At 40.5% G+C, this 17,735-nt stretch overlaps 1 protein-coding gene across 3 annotated transcripts in view; it reads left to right on the top strand.

Annotated features, from left to right (window-relative positions):
- angpt2b (angiopoietin 2b) overlaps positions 1-17,735 on the top strand; it is a 263,137-nt gene that overhangs the window by 237,193 nt on the left and 8,209 nt on the right. For all 3 annotated transcript variants that reach the window (XM_041212758.1, XM_041212757.1, XM_041212759.1), the window contains one exon: positions 6,350-6,480. In XM_041212758.1, coding sequence (XP_041068692.1) covers positions 6,350-6,480 — 131 coding nt within the window. The remainder of the gene's footprint in view (positions 1-6,349; positions 6,481-17,735) is intronic.

Genomic DNA, 17,735 nt, shown 5'->3' with positions numbered 1-17,735 from the left:
AAACCTCTGAATTCCATCAAAAGCCACTCTGAAACAGGTTGACTCAATGGCTGCACACCTCCCAGGGTTTTAGGCTCATCTCCTGAGATTCTGTTCTCTTGAACTTCGAGTCTGCACTCCAGTCTCTATTTACTGGCGCAATTTCAGCTCTTTAACAGCTGGCTAGCTTTACTGGGCTGGCACTGCCCCTGATTTCACCAAGCTCTAATCTCCCCAAGCTTCACAAAGCTATGAATGGCTCCCAGGGCTTCTTCTGAGCCCTAGCCCTTTCCAGCATGGAGCCAGTGACCTTCTGTCACCTTCTCAGCACCCTAGGACTTCTCCTGAGCCCTAATTGCACAGAGCCAGCTAACAGCAACACTTTTGCTGCCTGGAGCCTGCTAACAACAGCACCTTTTCACAATGGCCTTTTCCCCTGCTGCAGAACAATCACTCTCCCAGCAAACATACCGATAAATTGAAACCCTACAACTTTCTTAAGCTCCACCCATTTCCATGATGCTGTAGCCTTCCATGGCTCACTGAATGCTGTTAAATTAATTGTAATTTTAATTCCCAAAACAAACCAACTCTCTGGCTACATTTCTTTGCAAGCAGTTTAGACTCTTCAGCTGAGTAAGCCCATTGGCTGTTTTATGATCGTACCTTTCTAGCTGTTAACCCCTTAAGTCAACATGGTTCCAACCTTTTAAGTGTAATAGTCTTCAAGCAGCTTTAGTTGCATTGCTTCAATTTTCTACAGTTAATATTAATCTTCCCAAAACTAAAAATTACCTCCAAAATATTACAATGAACCATGAGCTAGATATTTATAACAGATCAAAACCCCTCCTTCCCACTCCCTGCCATGAACCTGCCTCATCTTGCAGCTTCACCTTCTAGCTCCCTGTCCAACTGGAACCAAGTCTATCAAACAGGCTAGCTTCCAGGCAGGGAACCAAATCAGTGGCACATGGTATGGATTTAAAACTCTTGTGATTTCTTGGCCATTTACTCCTGAGTATCCCTCTAAGTCACCTCATTTCAAGGCTGAAGAGCCCAAGTTCCTACTGTCTACTCATGACTCAGTCTTCTCAAGATAGAAATCAACTTTGTGGCTGTTGTCTTGAATGTCTCTCAAATTGAATCTCAGTGAACAAACCTGGATATTTACTCAAGATGCAATCTAACTGCATAATTAGTTCCTTGAGCCTGTTCTGCCAATCAGTTAGATCATGTTGATCCATATCCTCAGCTTAGTTTGCCCATCTTGGTTGCATATCCCTTAATACCTCACAAATGCCTACCACTTCCTGTTTTGAAATTGTCAACTGACCTGCCACCTCAAGAGCTTTTAAGGGAGAGGAGTGCCAGATTTCCAGTACCTTTTGTGCAAAGAAGTGCTTTCTGACATCAGCCCTGAAAGGCCCAGCTCAAATTTTAATGTTTTCCTTGTCCTGGCCTTCTCCGCCAATGTTAAATAGCTTCTCTCCATCTCTCCAAAACTATCAAATCCTTTCACCATTTTAAATGCCCCATTTAGACCGCCCCTTAGCCTTCTATATGCAAGGAAATAGTAGCATAATCTATGCAATCTGTCCTCATAACCTTATTTAGTTTAGTTCTTGATTCGTTCTGGGGATCTGTGCTGCACTCCATCAAAGGATAATGTATCCTTCCTGAGGTGTGGAGCCTAGAACTGAATGCAATACTCCACATGCATTCTGACCACAGCTTTATATAATTGTAGCATAACTTCCACTCCTTTGTATTCCAGCCCTCTTGAGACAAAGGCCAACACTCCAGTAGCCCTGTAAATTAATTTTGTACTTGCCTGCTAGCTTTTACTGATTGCATACATGTCCCTAAATCTCCCTCCTCCTCTGTAGTTCCTAGCTTTTGCCATTTAAAGAATACTCTTATCTATCTTAGATCCAAAGTGGGTGACCTTACATTTCCCCACATTGAATTCCATCTGCCACAGTTGCGCTGGGGCATTGTACATACTCAGCATCACATCCTTCAATGATAACTTAATGACTCAGCAATACATCTATGCATTCTGTTTGCTTTGGTTGCTGCTTTCCAGTGATTGGAGATATTAAAAACTGAGTTCAAAACTCATTCACGCAGCACCTCTTCCTCAATGATGCCAATGGAAAAACCCATGCGGGTTGTGCAGATATCGGCCCGCAGCGCTGACGGCCCCTGGGGAATCTATATAGTTGCAGAAAGCCTCTTTGAAGTGGTGCTATGCGAACAAATGTTTTATTTCCAAACCTATAAAAAAAAAACCTTGGGTTCTTTCAACTTCACACCTAGCTATGTTCATACCATTCACAAGAGTATTTATGAGCAGAATTTTACAGCCCTATCAAGGCAGGGGCAGGGCAGCAAAATGCAGGGAGCTGGTCAAAAGTCCATTGACCTCGGCAGGACCGTAAAACTCAGTCAGTGTAAAATTCTGCCCAATATCCTGTGACTTATTCCAATGTGCAGTATCTTGCACTTCACAGATTTGAACTTTGCATGCCACTGTCCTGATCACTTAGATTGAGCAAACTCATTTTGCAGGCCTTTGGCTGACTATGCAAACCAAGCACCACACCCTTCTCCAAACGTATCTATCATCTGTGGATTTATGCAATTTGCATTGCTTGTCAGTGACGTTGATAAGATTAACTAGTCTACCAACACACTTTCCTGGGGAATTCCTTTTCCCCTCCCCCACAACATTGTATTAATGGTAACTGCTTCCTACTCTTAAACCAATTTCTTACCTTCTTCCATGCTTTACATTCAAATTTCATTGTTCTGAGTTGATGTACCAGCTTCTATGCAGCATATGGAAAGAGGTTTGGACCATGCTTTATTCCTGCATTCTGTTCTGTTGACTCCAGTTAGCACCATGCTTGGTCATTCCGTTGCTCAGTGATTTGCTTTTAAAGGCAGTTCATTTGTTCTCAACTGATGATATTAAAGATCCAGTTATGTTCGAAATATTACTAAATGTCTTTCTGATGTTTTTCTACGTTAAACGCACTGCATGAATGTGTGTTTCGATAGTCATCCCTGTTTAATGCTTCCCAGTTCACTTAGAATGACCAAGTCATGACATGAACCATAGCTTTTCACTTCTGTGTCTCTGAGGCATTAGGTAATGAAGCAATCATTCAGTAATTTCTGAATTTGGAAAATCATTTAGGCGTTCCAAGTTTATATTGGGGGGTAGAAATCCCTCATTAAGTTTAAGCTTCCCATTTACATTTCTTGTTACTTCATTAATGGGTGGTTATTTTATTGATGCATTTTCCTCATATTAGTTTCTAAAAGGGTAAAAAAGAAATTTTCATGTTCCAAGATTCACCTTAACTTCCTAGGTGTTTCTGCCATTTAGAGCTACAACACCTTTCCTTTTGCTCTAGTTTTCTTGAGCACACTAGGTACCTACTATTTGACTTATGAGGCCCAGATTTTGCAGTGGTAATGACAGCAAAACTGTCATCATTCACCACTGAAACTGACAGCAATTTCTGAAGCCTACATATCCATAGGATAACATGACCATCCAGAGATTGCTGCCTGTAATTCCTAGCCTCTCTGGAGAGAACACTGTTGATGCACCCACAGCCTTCAATCAATGGAAGATCTATGAAATGATTGAAACTTGTACTCTTAATCCAAAATTCTGACTCCCAAAGTCCTTAAAAAGGCTACCAATTAGAGAAAGAGATATAACTGGGTTAACTTCAGAATTATTAACTTCAGAATTCTTGCCAAACACCCTGACTGGCTCTGAAAAATATAACTATTTATTTGTGGAATGTCAAGTTTCTCTTTTCTGATGTCAACATCCTGCATTTCTTAAATAGTTATTTAAAATGTGTTTGCGTGATTTTTTTGCTTCAATCTTAATCCTTTCATCATTTATTCTACTATCTAAATTATAAGTGAGGCAATTCATTGTTTTAAACTTCCTGATTTGCTACCTATGGGAATACTTCAATCTGATTGGCTGTTTACTATGCCATCATGCCATCATTGCTGCTGACATCTGAAGATTCCCTTCTGCTTAGCACCAATTTAAACTGCCATTGAGGAAGGGGAAAATTTCACAACAGAGATCACTAGATCCTTCTGGACAGTTTTCTTCGAGGCCAGAGGTGAGCACCATTATGCGAGAAGTTGAACTCGCTGGGAGAGAAATGAATAATGGAGGGCACTTATTTTTTCTTTTATTTTAGGGAGGTCAGATTAGGTAAGTAGAGTTATGTGCCCATTTCATACATATATCTCCCTTTTAAACAGATGGACTGCTGTGAGTCAAGAAGGTGGCTCACTACCACCTTCTCAAGGGCAATTATCTGAACTGATTCAAACCAATGACTAAGGTCTGAGTTTATCAGAGTTTGAAAGTACATAATACATAACGGAACAAAAAAAAATCATCAAACTTTGTCTTTACGTAGTAGATAACCAATGTACTCAAACATGGCCTCTACACATCCAACTCATCGTTTGAGGAAAATATTATGCAAATTTTCTCCAAATGTAAATTGAGAATATCTATCTAACATCATGTCTTAGACCAATGCAATTCCACTGGCATGATGCCCACATGGTTCCAACAGCCAAAACCATCATGGCATATGTTGCAATCAGTTAGCTCTATCAGTACTTACTTTGTAACCATCAGTTGCACTTCCAATCAGATATTAGTCCATTTTTGTTTTCAAAATGCAAATTGATATAGCACCAGCTGCTTTATCTGTAAAGCTATTTCACAGATCCATGGTAAAATTGGGTTTCAAAATAAATATTCAACTCAGCAAAATTGGCATGTTTCTGAAATTTATTTGGAATATTAAAATGCAGCATAAGAATGATACAATACTGGCAGTAAACAAGTGCAAAAGCAGAATATTGCAGATGCTGGAAACCTGAAATAAGTATAGAAAATGTTGGAAATACTCAGCAGGTCAGACAGCATCTGTGGAAAGAAAAGAACAGAGTTAATGTTTCATATCTTACATCAGAAAAGATTTTGATGAAAGGTCACAGATCTGAAATAGTAACACTATTCTTTTTGCTGCAGATGCTGCTTGACCTGCTGAGTTTCCAGCGTTTTCTGTTTTGACTGCAGGAAGCAAGTGCTGCGCAGGTTCAATCATGAATGCTGATTCAAATCTAGAATTAGGCAGCATTATTAAACTGTGGAAGCAACTTTGCACTATGTCTAATTCATGCTGCACCAGACCACGGAATGTTCAACTGTTATGTTTATTTAAGCGCTATGTAGATAAAGTAAGGATAACAATGAGGAATAAAGTATTTCAACCTTTCACATGACGAACAGAAAAGTTTCACTGAAATATGTCACGCACAACTAAAATAATATGTTAATAAACCGATTGTGAATGTTAGCTACAGTTCCCTGTATGTGGCTTTCATGAGGCAAACATCTTTATCCCTATTTTTGGCCTTAGAGACTAACTAACTGAATGAATATTATCACCAGTACAGCACAGAAATGACTTGTGACTCAATGGTGCCTTCTTAGATGCTCCATGGATGCTTAAGTTTTACTTTTTTCCAAGTTGCTGTAAATGCAAAGGCAATAGGGCATTTGAGACAAATAATATATCTCCTTAACCAATGAGATTATAGGGTCAGTAAATAAAATGAGGAAGTGTTAGGAAACAATTGAATTCAGCATCAAATTAAGTACAGAAAGGAAGGGAAAGAAAGATTTTATTAAAAGAATGAGAAAAAAGACAATGGAAAAGTAAGAAAACAATATCCAAATGACATTTTAAAATTTCCAACAACATTTCACAACCTGAAGGAATGAGATTCCATACTTTCAATTATTTACTTTCTGGGTCAAAGAGATGGACTGGTAGTCATTAACAATTGTCACATAGTTAAAAAGGTACTTCTTCTGTTAGTGACTAGACTTAACTTTCTGTGGCAAGTGTAGCAGGCAATTAGGGCAAAGATGCAACAAAAAAAAAATCACTGGGAGATTAAGTGTGATATGCCAGTTTTATGAAGTTAATGGTGAAACAGCACATATCAGGCAGCAACTGATGGAGATTCGTAGTTCATGATGGCCAATTTGCAAATTAGTAATGGTGTGCATCATTCCGATGCCATTTTCAGTAAAATCTGGGACAATTATTGAATCATTATAGTCATAGGGATTTCAGCTATGTATAGCTTTCAATTTTCTTTTGGCTAGGTCATAATAACATAGTTCATTGGTTTGATTCACTTGTTTAACAGAAAATACAGGAGGAAGCTTTTTATTGAGCTGAGGAACTCTGATGATTGCTAGCATTCTTTCAATCCTGATCTATTTATCTCACAGGCTCCACATAAAGGGTTACAGTGGAACAGCCGGGAGAACCAGCAGTCTCAGCCCCTCTGGTACAAAATTCAGCACCAAGGACGTGGACAATGATGAATGTGGCTGCAAATGCTCCCAGATGGCTTCTGGAGGTAAGACAAAAGAGTTTCATTTTCCAGCTATCTGTTGTTTGTACTGGGAAACTGCTTTCAAAACATTACAGTTTCATCAGTGTGACCTCTAGTTATGAGACAAAAAGAGACTGAAGTAGGAATATCACTGTAACAACATTCAGAAAACAGAAAGCAAAAACATTACAGAAAAATGTGACATTTTCTCTTCTCCCCACCATGAACATGTCAAAGCATTTTTCAATTTCTGCATTTTATGCTTATCAAGATGAGAAAAATATATTACTAAAGAATGGACAATTTCATTTGCATCTACTATCCTTGCCAAGAAATTGTTAGTCGAATTTGGCACAATTTAAACAAAGACTAAGACTTCCTGTGTTATATTCTAGTAGGGGCAGCATTGCCACAATTCAGTACAATACCAGTAAGATGGTCTCATTTTCCACAACAGCCCTCTTCACCTCTTTGAAATACTAGCTATTTAGTATTGAAGTTTTACATTGCAAAATCATGTCAACGAGTAAGTGAATGGAGAAGTGGCCAAACTTATTTCACCAAGTATTTTACATCTGTCTTCACTAAAGAAGATAATGCTGCCAATGTTACACTAAGGGTGGCAGTAATAGTGAAATTGAATAGAATAAAAATAAATAACGTGGAGATATTTAAAAGGTTGGCAATGTTCAAAGTAGAAAAACCATCCCCCATACAGATGGGCCACATCCTGAGTAACTGAGGGAAGAAAGGGTGGATCTAATGGAAGATCTAGTCACAATCTACAAATCCTCCTTAGATATGGGAGTGGTGCCAGATGACTGGAGGATTGTAAATGTTACACCTGTACAAATAATGTGGAAGAGATAAACTTGGCTGTCACAGGCCAAGTGGCAAGGAAATATTTAGGGCAGAATTTGAACTGTCAAGGGTTTGAGAGGGATGCGTGGTGTTTAGGTTGGAAGCAGGGTGGTAAAGCCCCAAAAAGTGTCATTGTGTTGAAAACCCAACATGATTCCATCCACCACTGGTTTCACCAGGGCACCTTTGGAGCTGAGTGGGAAACCCTTATGGAACTGTTGGATAAGTGTTTATATATTTAACCAGTCAATATACTATGTATGTGATCCAGAATGCTGGCTTTAATAGCAATGCTTTGGTTTCCCGAGCTGTTTGAAACTTGCAGGGGAATACAGATGGAAGTCATTGTTCAGTGAAGCTTGGAAGCTTTTAAACAGTGAAGCTGAAGAGCTGCTGGACTGCCTAAGTGAAAGGCTTGTGCTCACAATACTTGTTAGCCACTTCCTCACAGGCGATTTCCAACTTTATGAAAATCACTTCTTTGGACTACTTAGCTGATGCAGATTGTAATCACGCCCACCCTCTGTCATTAATTGGGAAATCCAGAAGCGGGATGCTAATACCCTGGCTGGTTAACAAAATTGAAACTCTTAGGATTAAAGGGGCAGTGGCAGCCTGGGTGCAACAACACTGACCACTGACTGAGGCATCGAAAGCAGAGAGTTGTAGTGAATTGTGGTTTTTTAGATTGGAGAAAGTTTGTAGTGGTGTCCACCTACAGGTCGGTGTTGTGAGCACTGCACTGTTGATAGATGTTAGTGGCTTGGAATTGAATATATGCAACATAATATAAAAGTTTTCAGATGACATGAAACTTGAAACTATAGTAAACAGTGAGGGGGAGAGTCTTAAGGAAGACATAGGCAGACTGGTGAAACGGTGTCAGTGTCAGGACCTTGACATTTGGACCATATGCATGTCCCGAGCCTACGCATGGTCTCAGCGTGTCCAACAAAACAACGTTACATGAAGCAGCCTTCCCATTGTCCACTTCTGTGTTCACCATCTGATTAAGTGGACCAGGGAAGCAAAGGCCCAGTAAGAGGGCGTGCAACAAGATCTAGGTGCAGGTGAGTGCTGCTGGAGTAGCACTTCAAAATGGAGACACTTACCAAGACCTCGCTCTTTAGTACAGAGAAAGATAGATGACAAATTACTGTGAGGGGCCTCAGGGTGGAGGTGTAACCCTTCCAAAAGAGTTTTTGCAGCTTCTCCTGGATCCTTGTGAGCATCACAAGCCGCTGACACTGTCAATTAATTCAGCTGCACATGGCCCAGTAACTTCACTGCAAGAATTCGCATCCACATCATTGCTGGGCCTCAAACACTGCAGGGGATCCGTGCAACACCGGGAAAGTTATAATGCTGGAGGAAACTTGATTTGGGCCTTAATTTGCTACATTGGCTGACCACCCCTGGGAAAATTGCCTGGAGGCAGGATAGCATTGGGAAAGTGTCCCAAAGGGGTTTCACGCTACTTTCCCGCAACCTCACCCCATCTCCAAACCTGTCTCCATGGGGCCAGGAAAATTCAGCCCATTAAATTTAATACAAATATTTATTTTGATAGCAATAATGAGGGGAGAAGACAGAAACAAAATTGTACGATGTTAAAGGGCGTTCAGAACAGAAAGACCTCTTGGGTGTAGGTATGCAATTCTTTGAAGGTGATGGGATGGTTCAATAGAGATTATCCTTGACTTTATATGTAGAAGCATATTACAGAAAGGCAGGGAAGTTATGCTCAGCATCTTTAAAACCCTAGCTGGCATATTGTGGCTAATTTTGGTACCAGAATCTAAGAAAGATGTTAAGATCTTAGAGAGGGTGTAGTGGGGATTTACTAGAATGATAACAGAGATGAAAGTTGTCAGTTGCATGGAGAGACAGGAGAAGCTAGGACTGTTCTACTTAGAGCAGAGAAAGTTAATGGAAGATTAGATAGATGTGTTCAAGATGATGAAAGGCTTTGATAGACTAAAAAAGAAGAATCTGCTTCCAGTGGCAGAAGGGTCACTATCCACTTCGGTGGAGACAATTTTAAGGTATTTGGCAAAGAACCAAAGACAATATAAGGAAACAAACATACACAGCAAATTGTTATAGAATACATTGTCTGAAAGCATGGTGGGAGCAGATTCAATAATAACTTTCAAAAGGGAATTGGGTAAATACTTGAAGTTGGAGATTTGCATGGAAAGGGGAAAAAGCAGGCATGTGGGTGTAATTGGATAACTCTTTCAAAGGGCTAGGACAGGCACAATTGGCTAAATAGCCTCCTTCTGTACTCTATCATCCTATGATTCTAAGGCGATTTATAATAATCTGAGAGAGACTGTTATTCTGTAATACTGTCCTATATTCAAGCTCTAGTCTCAGAGGTGGAAGGATTGTGTTCTCATGCTCTCTGTGTGAAGTTGGGATAAATATGATATAATCCTGCATTTCTATTTAAGCTGTTTGACAGTTCACCAGGTATTAATTCACATTGGATTGAATGTGCACTTCATTCCACTTAAGTGACTATTTCTGGCAAGTGAATATGAATCGTAAATCCTAAAGTATGTTCTAGTTACACTTAATTTTACATAATAACCGAATTCTGCAAATTCTTGCCTGTAAAAATAAACAGACAATGGAGCTAGGATTTTCCGGAAATCAACTTCAAATTATTTCTTGCTAAATTTGCAGCTGCAATTTCGCAATCATTAATCTTCCATCGTGGATGTACTTGCATATCAATGATAACAAACTCACTAACAGTATCAGCTGCCATACGTTTCCAACCCATAAACCTCACAGTATTAATTATGAAAACAAATATCCAAGAAGTTTATCAAATCTCCAGATTCAAATAGCTGCTGCTTTATTATCAATCTGCTCAGCCTTTCCCTTGTGTCCACCTTGGCTTCAGCAAAAAAACATACTCTTTCCCTTTCCATCAGTTTCACTGGTGTGGCCCCCACCTTCATTCCAAGTCTAAGGGGCGTGGAATTGAGCATCTCTTTTCCACAACTGGATTAGCTGTCCATCGCAGACTGGACCATCTCGAGTGCTATCAAGCCTCATCCTTCCTGGCCAGAACCACCTGCTCCCCAGATCACCCTTGGAAATCAAAGATAACCACCGATTCTGTTCTTTACTATCAGTTAATTATCTCAGGATGAGCCAAATTGTTTACAATCTGAGCCCTTTATGAGATGACCTGACCATCTGACCCCCATATATTCTCAATCGAGATTGACAAATTTTGTAATGTCAACTGACTTCTATCCCTGCCATGGAACACTCCTCCATGCTCTTACCACCTCCAAGATCAACTATTCCACTCCTCTCCTGGCCAATTTCCCATCCTCCACTCTCTAGGAACATCAGTATATCCAAAACTCTGCTGCCCGTTTCCTATTCCTCACCAGATCCAATTCATTGTCCATCCCAGCCTTTTCTGAAATTCATTAGCTCCTGGTGCTCTAACACCTCCAACGTAAATTTCTCAAACCTCTCATTATGTCACCCCTCCCTACCATCATATGATATCTTTCAGACCAACAACTCACACCCCAGAACAGTTGGTGGTGGGGGGGAGACCCTCATTCAAAGGCACCCAGTGCCTGATCAACCACCCAGCATCAGGAAAGGGAGGCCTGTTGGGAACCAGCCACCTGCCTTTGCTGCCAACACCCGCCCGCAGCCCCCACCTGCAACACCTCTCCTACCATCACTCAGCTATGCGCAAGTCCCTCCTAAATCCAAGGCTTCAGCTGGCATTTGACAGCACCCATTGCCTTCCTAGTGGCCTTGTTGAGTAGCACTTGGTGGGCAGGACTTCTGCTCTTGGGGTCCTTGAGCCCAGTGGAAGGCCTACCATTGGCCAATCCAGTGCCTGAGTGGCACCTAATTTAGCATGCCTTCCCTAAAAACAGGGCATCAGCCGGCTCTCCAGCTGGTGGGTCATTACACCCGTTACCTCTATTAAATCCAGCCCATTGAGTCAGCATTTATTGCTGTGTGGAGCTTTGTGATGCTTTTGTACATTAAAGGCATTTGCATATAATTAAAGTGATTGTTATGTTTTCTGATATCCTCGAACTTCTCAATTAGATTATTGTCTTGCTATTAATCCAGGAATTGTTTTCTTCCACTATGCTTTTTTGGTGTCATTTTCCAGTACAGCTCACATGTGAGTATCATATCATTAGAGATACAGCAAAGGGCTTTCACTGTCCTACATAAATCACTTTCATTCAGCCACTCCCTTGAGCTTGCCCTAATTTTCCAACTAGATAGCAACATAGCTCCCAACTGCTTTAAAAACTCCTGAACTCAATAGATCATAAGGACATAAGTACATAAAAAATAGGAGCAGGAGTGGAGCCATTTGGACCTTGGGCCTACTCCACCATTCAGTAGGATCATGTCTGATCCTACTGTGGCCTTAATTCTACTATCCTGCTTGCCCCCCCCCCCCCCCCCCCCCCCCCCCCCCCCCCCAACAACCCTTGAATCATTTATTATTGATCCTTCAATAATGGATGCCATACCCAGTCACCTCCTTGGGTACATCATACTGTGACTGAATTGAGTAAAATGGAATTTCTCCTGTAATAGAATAAAAACAAAATACTGCGCGTTGTGGAAATCTGCAGGCCTGGCAGCATCTGTAGAAAGAGAAAGAGTTAACGTTTTATGTTCAGGTGATTCTTCATCAGAACACTGAAGAAGAGTCATGCAGACTCGAAATGTTAACTCTGTTTTCCTCTCCACAGATGCTGAGTTTTTCCAGCATCTTCTGTTTTTATTATGGAATTTCTTCGACATGTCATCCCTCACCATTATTTCTAACTTCATCATTGCATAGGTGGTTCTTAAGTTCATTATCTAGCCTGTGTTAACATAAAATTAATGAATCTACAATTCAGAGAATTTGATTTCTCCCTTTTATTGAATATGGATACTATGTAAGATTGTTTCTAATCGAATGGGAACTTTTGAGTATTCAAAAACGAGTGACATCTTGATGCCTGTCAGCACTTCACAGATGTCATTCTAAGTTTGTCTTTGTAAAATGGGATAGATTTTAGGGATTTGTTTAAAAGTGCTTTTAAAACTAATTAGAAGTCCTGTCGATGTTTAAATACATATTTTATAGATATGCATATTTTTTAAGTTTTGCACCTCAATCCTGAATTTTGTCTTTCTGCTGGATCCTAGTCACCTGTTTGTCGGATCCTGTTTGCATGCTTGTTGTAAGGGTTGGTCGATTTGGTACTAATGATAGAGTTGAGTAGCAGACACTTCATAGGTAGACACTCGGTATTTATTTACAAAGGTACTCAGCCGCAACTAAACATGTGCTTACACTTCAAATTCTATCTCTACACTACTGCTGCTACTAACTACTGATTACAGACTATTAACCACAGAGGTAGCCCATGCTACTCTGCTATTGGACACGAAGGTTATGTGATCTTCCATTATAACATTCTTCTTAAAGGAATATTATGCATCAGATTACCACACTTTTTGGGTTGATATTGGAGGAATTTCTTGATGCTGTGCCTATTTGCCATAATACTCATTGTCAGTTTCCTCTTCACACTTCTGATCATCATTTTGCCAAGCTTCAGAAGTTTCATATATTTTTCCCAGTGGATTTTCTTGCCCTTCTCTCTGCAGTCTTTGTGGACCTCATTCTCTTTATTTTCCTTTGTTAATGAATTATGGTCATTTTTATTGAGTCTAGTGTGTACTTATCCTCATAAATCTCATTATGTCTTTCAGACTATTATTTTTGTCCTCAATGAGATATTAGTAAGCAATCCCCCTGTCAATCTGTTTCAGCTCTTCTCTTATAACTTGACCTTTTCAAAATTGCATACCTGGTTGTTGGTCCTTAACACATTAATCTCATACCATGTCAAACTTAAATCATGTCATGGTTACTGTCACCTGGGGTGTTGTGAGTTGCATTTTCTCTGTGCTGTAGGGGTTACTATTGCAAAGTAAAACCAGCAACCGTCTCTTGAGGTGCCATGGCAAACAGGGTCAAGAAGCAATTTTGCATTACATTTACCAAGTCTCTTTATTTTCCTTTGTTAATGAATTATGGTCATTTTTATTGAGTCTAGTGTGTACTTATCCTCATAAATCTCATTATGTCTTTCAGACTATTATTTTTGTCCTCAATGAGATATTATTAAACAATCCCCCTGTCAATCTAAACTACATGGGCAATCCCACTTTATTTTTGGTTAGCTGAAATCCCCCATGGATGTGTCCAAGTTCTTTTCCCAATCTCCCTGCCTCTTTATCAAGTACCTATTCCTGATGATGAACTAGTAGTCTATACTGAGGTCAAAGTGTATTAGTTATCTGTAGACTAGAATATTATATACCCTACCATTTTGTATTTCTTTCTATCTCCAGGAGTAAGCCATGTTCATGTTGTTCCTATTAAAACAAAAGATTTTCATTTATTTACTGCATTTCATGACTTTAGTATGTCCCAAAAGGCTTCATAGCCAATGAAGTGCTTTTGAAGCAATGTGCCTGTAATGTGGAAAACATGGCAGCCAATTTGAGCACAGCAGGCTCCCAAATCATCGTCGCCTACTGCTACAACTGTAATTCATGTCTTCCAACATCTGAACCAATATCCTGTCAGAAGCTGCATCTCTTTATCTAAGCTACTACACCTTACACTACTAAGTGCACTAGAATAATTTCTATGTTTAGGATTATATATCAGTTCTAATGAGAAAAAAACTCCTTTTCGAAAGAAGTCATTTACTGGTTCACTCAAACACTAAATTCAGAAGTATGTATGTGAGTCACACTGAACAATTCAGCAATGTTGATAAATTGACACAATGATCAAAATGTTGCAAAAGGTACTTCAATTCGAATTTGTAAAGAGAAAAAGCAAGTTAAACTTTCCTTTCCACAAACAGTTCCAGTTCCTGATTGTTTTTGTTTCAGATTTCCAGTAGTTTCTAATTAAATACACATGTATTATTCTGACTCCAGTAATTTAACAATTTAAAGCAGCATTTTACATTTGAAACTCTCATTTCACAGGTGTTTCTGTGCGAATGGCTGATTAGCTTAGTACCTCAATTTTGGATTGGTTACTGAAGCAGTAAACCAGTATAAACAGCTGCAAATTTGGCTGTTCCTGACTCTACTTATGCTTGCCAGATTAAACATTCCCACCAGCAGTGTGAGTCAATACAGATAGCTCCTGAAGCAAAAGGATCTTTAAGAGCTGGGAACAAGACATGCACTGGGGACCAACGATTGTTGGCAGAATATCTGGCAAACTCATTGTTGCAACAATTCCTTTCTGGTTTGCTATCTGATCAAGTACATTCCTATCCTGGTTTCTGGTCCTCCAGCTCTGTCTCCTCTTTCACCTTTGATTTTAGAAAAGCCCCACTCCATAACTGTCAAACTGAATTGAAGTAAGTTCACAAGAGGGAATGCGCAGAAGGCGTTTTTGCCTTCTGCTAACCTTGAGAAATCACCAGTAGCTGAGAGAAGTACAATTTGAATACAAGTCCTGTCTCCCAGTCAGTAGGCTGTGTGTTCAAATCTCACTCCAGAGACTTGAGCAACATTCTAGGTTGGCACTCCACTGCATACTGAGGATGTGCTGCACTGTTGAAGGTGCTGCCTTTTGGGTAAGACGTTAAACCCAGGCCTTATCTGCCCTCTCAATGAGCGTAAAATGTCCCATGGCACTATTTGAAGAGCACCTGAAAACAGATTTCCTAGCCATTAGCTCATTGTGGGACATAGCTGTGTGCAAACTGCCTGCTGTATTTCTTACATTACAACAATTTGCACAGTGATTGCAAAATACTTTTGGATGTCCTGAGATTGTGCATGATACTATATAAATTTATTCTCATAAAGAACTGTTGAGGCAAGAACATAAGCAATGAACAAGAGCTCTTCTGCCCTTTGAATCCAGGTTTCCATGAAGGCGTTGACAGCCTTTCTCTATCTACTCGAAATAACCATTTCTCACATGTGGATTTGAACAATGACCATTAGTGGATTATTCATCCATATGAACAATTCCATATTTCACATACCATCTTCATATGTGAATAGCAATCGGGGAAGGAACAGTGAGTGATTTATTTACTCTTTGCCTGGTTGTCCCGGGGTGCTGAGGCTAAAATCACAAAGTTACCTACTATGACGTTGGAAGAGAAAAGGTAGTCGTAAAACAGGGATAGAGCTGTAAGTAAAATATATTTGTAACAACAGGATGTTGACCAGTGGTCTATGGCATAATGGATAATCTCTTTGCTTACATTTCCCAAACATCATTTGAGTAGATTGTTTCAGAACATGACTGGTATAATTTGTAATTTGTAGAATTAAGCAAAAACTTCTGGCTTGTACTTGTGTTTTTTTTTATTCTTTCATGGGATAAGTGCATTGCTGGCCGGGCTAGCATCTGTTGCCCATCCCTAATTGCTCTTGAGAAAGGTGGTGATGAGCCACCTTCTTGAGCCACTGCAGTCCATCTGGTGTAAGTACACCCACAGTGCTGTTAGGAAGGGAGTTCCAGGATTTTGATGCAGCAACTGTGAGAGAATGGCGATATAGTTTCAAGTCAGGATAATGTGTGGCTTGGCGGGGAACTTGCAGGTGGTACTGCTTTCATGCTGTCCTTGCCTTTCCAGGCAAGTAGAGGTTGCAGGTTTGGAAACTGCTGTTGAAGGACGCTTGTGAGTTGCCACACTGCATCTTGTAGCTGATACTAACACCACTGTGCGGCAGTGATGGAGTGAGTGAATATTTAAGGTGGTGGATGAGGTGCGATCAAGTGGACTGCTTTGTCCTGGATGGTGTCAAGCTTCTTGAGAATTGTGGAGCCGCACTCATCCAGGCAAGTGGAGAGTATTCCTTCACACTTCTGATTTGTGCCTTGTAGATGGTGGACAGGCTTTGGGGAGTCAGTACATGAGTTACAGAGTTCCCAGCCTCTGACCTGTTCCCTGTAGCCATTGTATTAATATGGCTGGTCCAGTTCAGTTTCTGGTCAACTGTAACCCCAAAGTGTTGGCAGTAGACAATGGTAATCCTTTTGAATGTCAAGGGAGAATGGTTTGATTCTCTCTTGTTGGAGATGGTTATTGCCTGGCACTTGTGTGGCATGGTTGTTACTTGCCACTTATCAGCACAAGCCTGGATATTGTTCAGGTCTTGCTGCATATGGACATGGACTGCTTCAGTACCTAAAGAGTTGTGAATGGTGCTGAACATTGTGCGATCATCAATGAACATCCCCGCTTCTGACCTTATTTATGATAGAAGGAAGGTCATTGATGAAGCAACTGAAGATGGTTGGGCCCAGGACACCGCCCTGAGGAACTCCTGCAGTAATGTCCTGGAACTAAGATGATTGACCTCCAACAACCACAGCCATCTTCCTTTGCACTAGGTATGATTCAAACCAGTGGAATGTTTTTCCCAATTCCCATTGCCTCCAGTTTTTCTAGGGCTCCTTGATGCCACACCCAATCAAATGCTGCCCTGATGTCGAGAGCAGTCACTTCACCTCACCTCTGGAGTTCAGATCTTTTGTCCATGTTTGGATCAAGGCTGTAATGAGTTCAGGAGCCAAGTAGCCCTGGTGGAACCCAAACTGAGTTTGGTGAGCAGGTTATTGCTGAGTAAGTGCTGTTTGATTGCACTGTCATTGACAACTTCTTTCACTTTGCTGATGATTGAGAGTAAATTGATGGGGCTGTAATTGGCCATAATGGATTTCTTATGGACAGGACATACCTGGGCAATTTTCTACATTGTCAGTTTGATGCCAGTGTTGTAGCTGTACTGGAACACCTTGGCTAAGGATGTGGCTAATTCTGGAGCGCAAGCCTTCAGTACTTACAGCCAGCATGTTGTCAGGGCCCATACACTTTGCTCTATCCAATGCCTTCTGCCATTTCTCGATATCACATGGAACGAATCAACTTGGCGGATGACTGGGATCTGTGATGGGGATGGCAGGATGAGGCTAAGGTGCTTAAAAATGGGAACGTGCCGTTTCATTGAAACACATGCCAGTCCATCCTTAATCTATGTTCAGTAACATTGTTAACATAGATTGTGAGTACATGAAAATTTACAGAACTGGTAGCCCAAAGAAATATTGGGCTGGAGTTTGCAGTCAGCGACAAAGCAAGGACACTCACTGCTGACCATGAAGTAAGCTTTGCTGAGACATCTGGCAATCTCTATGGTAAGATTTTCACCTCTATCGCCATGCAGTGGTACTGCTGTTGATCACTGTGTTCTTTACTGGCTATTCCTAGGGTGGAGCTCAATCATCAAACAGTCAGTCACATTAAAGGATTTTCACAAACCACAACACCCAACCCCTCAAACAGAAAACTAAA

The sequence above is a fragment of the Carcharodon carcharias genome, chromosome 19 (genome assembly GCF_017639515.1).
Source record: "Carcharodon carcharias isolate sCarCar2 chromosome 19, sCarCar2.pri, whole genome shotgun sequence".
Lineage (NCBI taxonomy): Eukaryota > Metazoa > Chordata > Chondrichthyes > Lamniformes > Lamnidae > Carcharodon > Carcharodon carcharias.
This window is presented reverse-complemented; position numbering and strand designations above follow the sequence as displayed.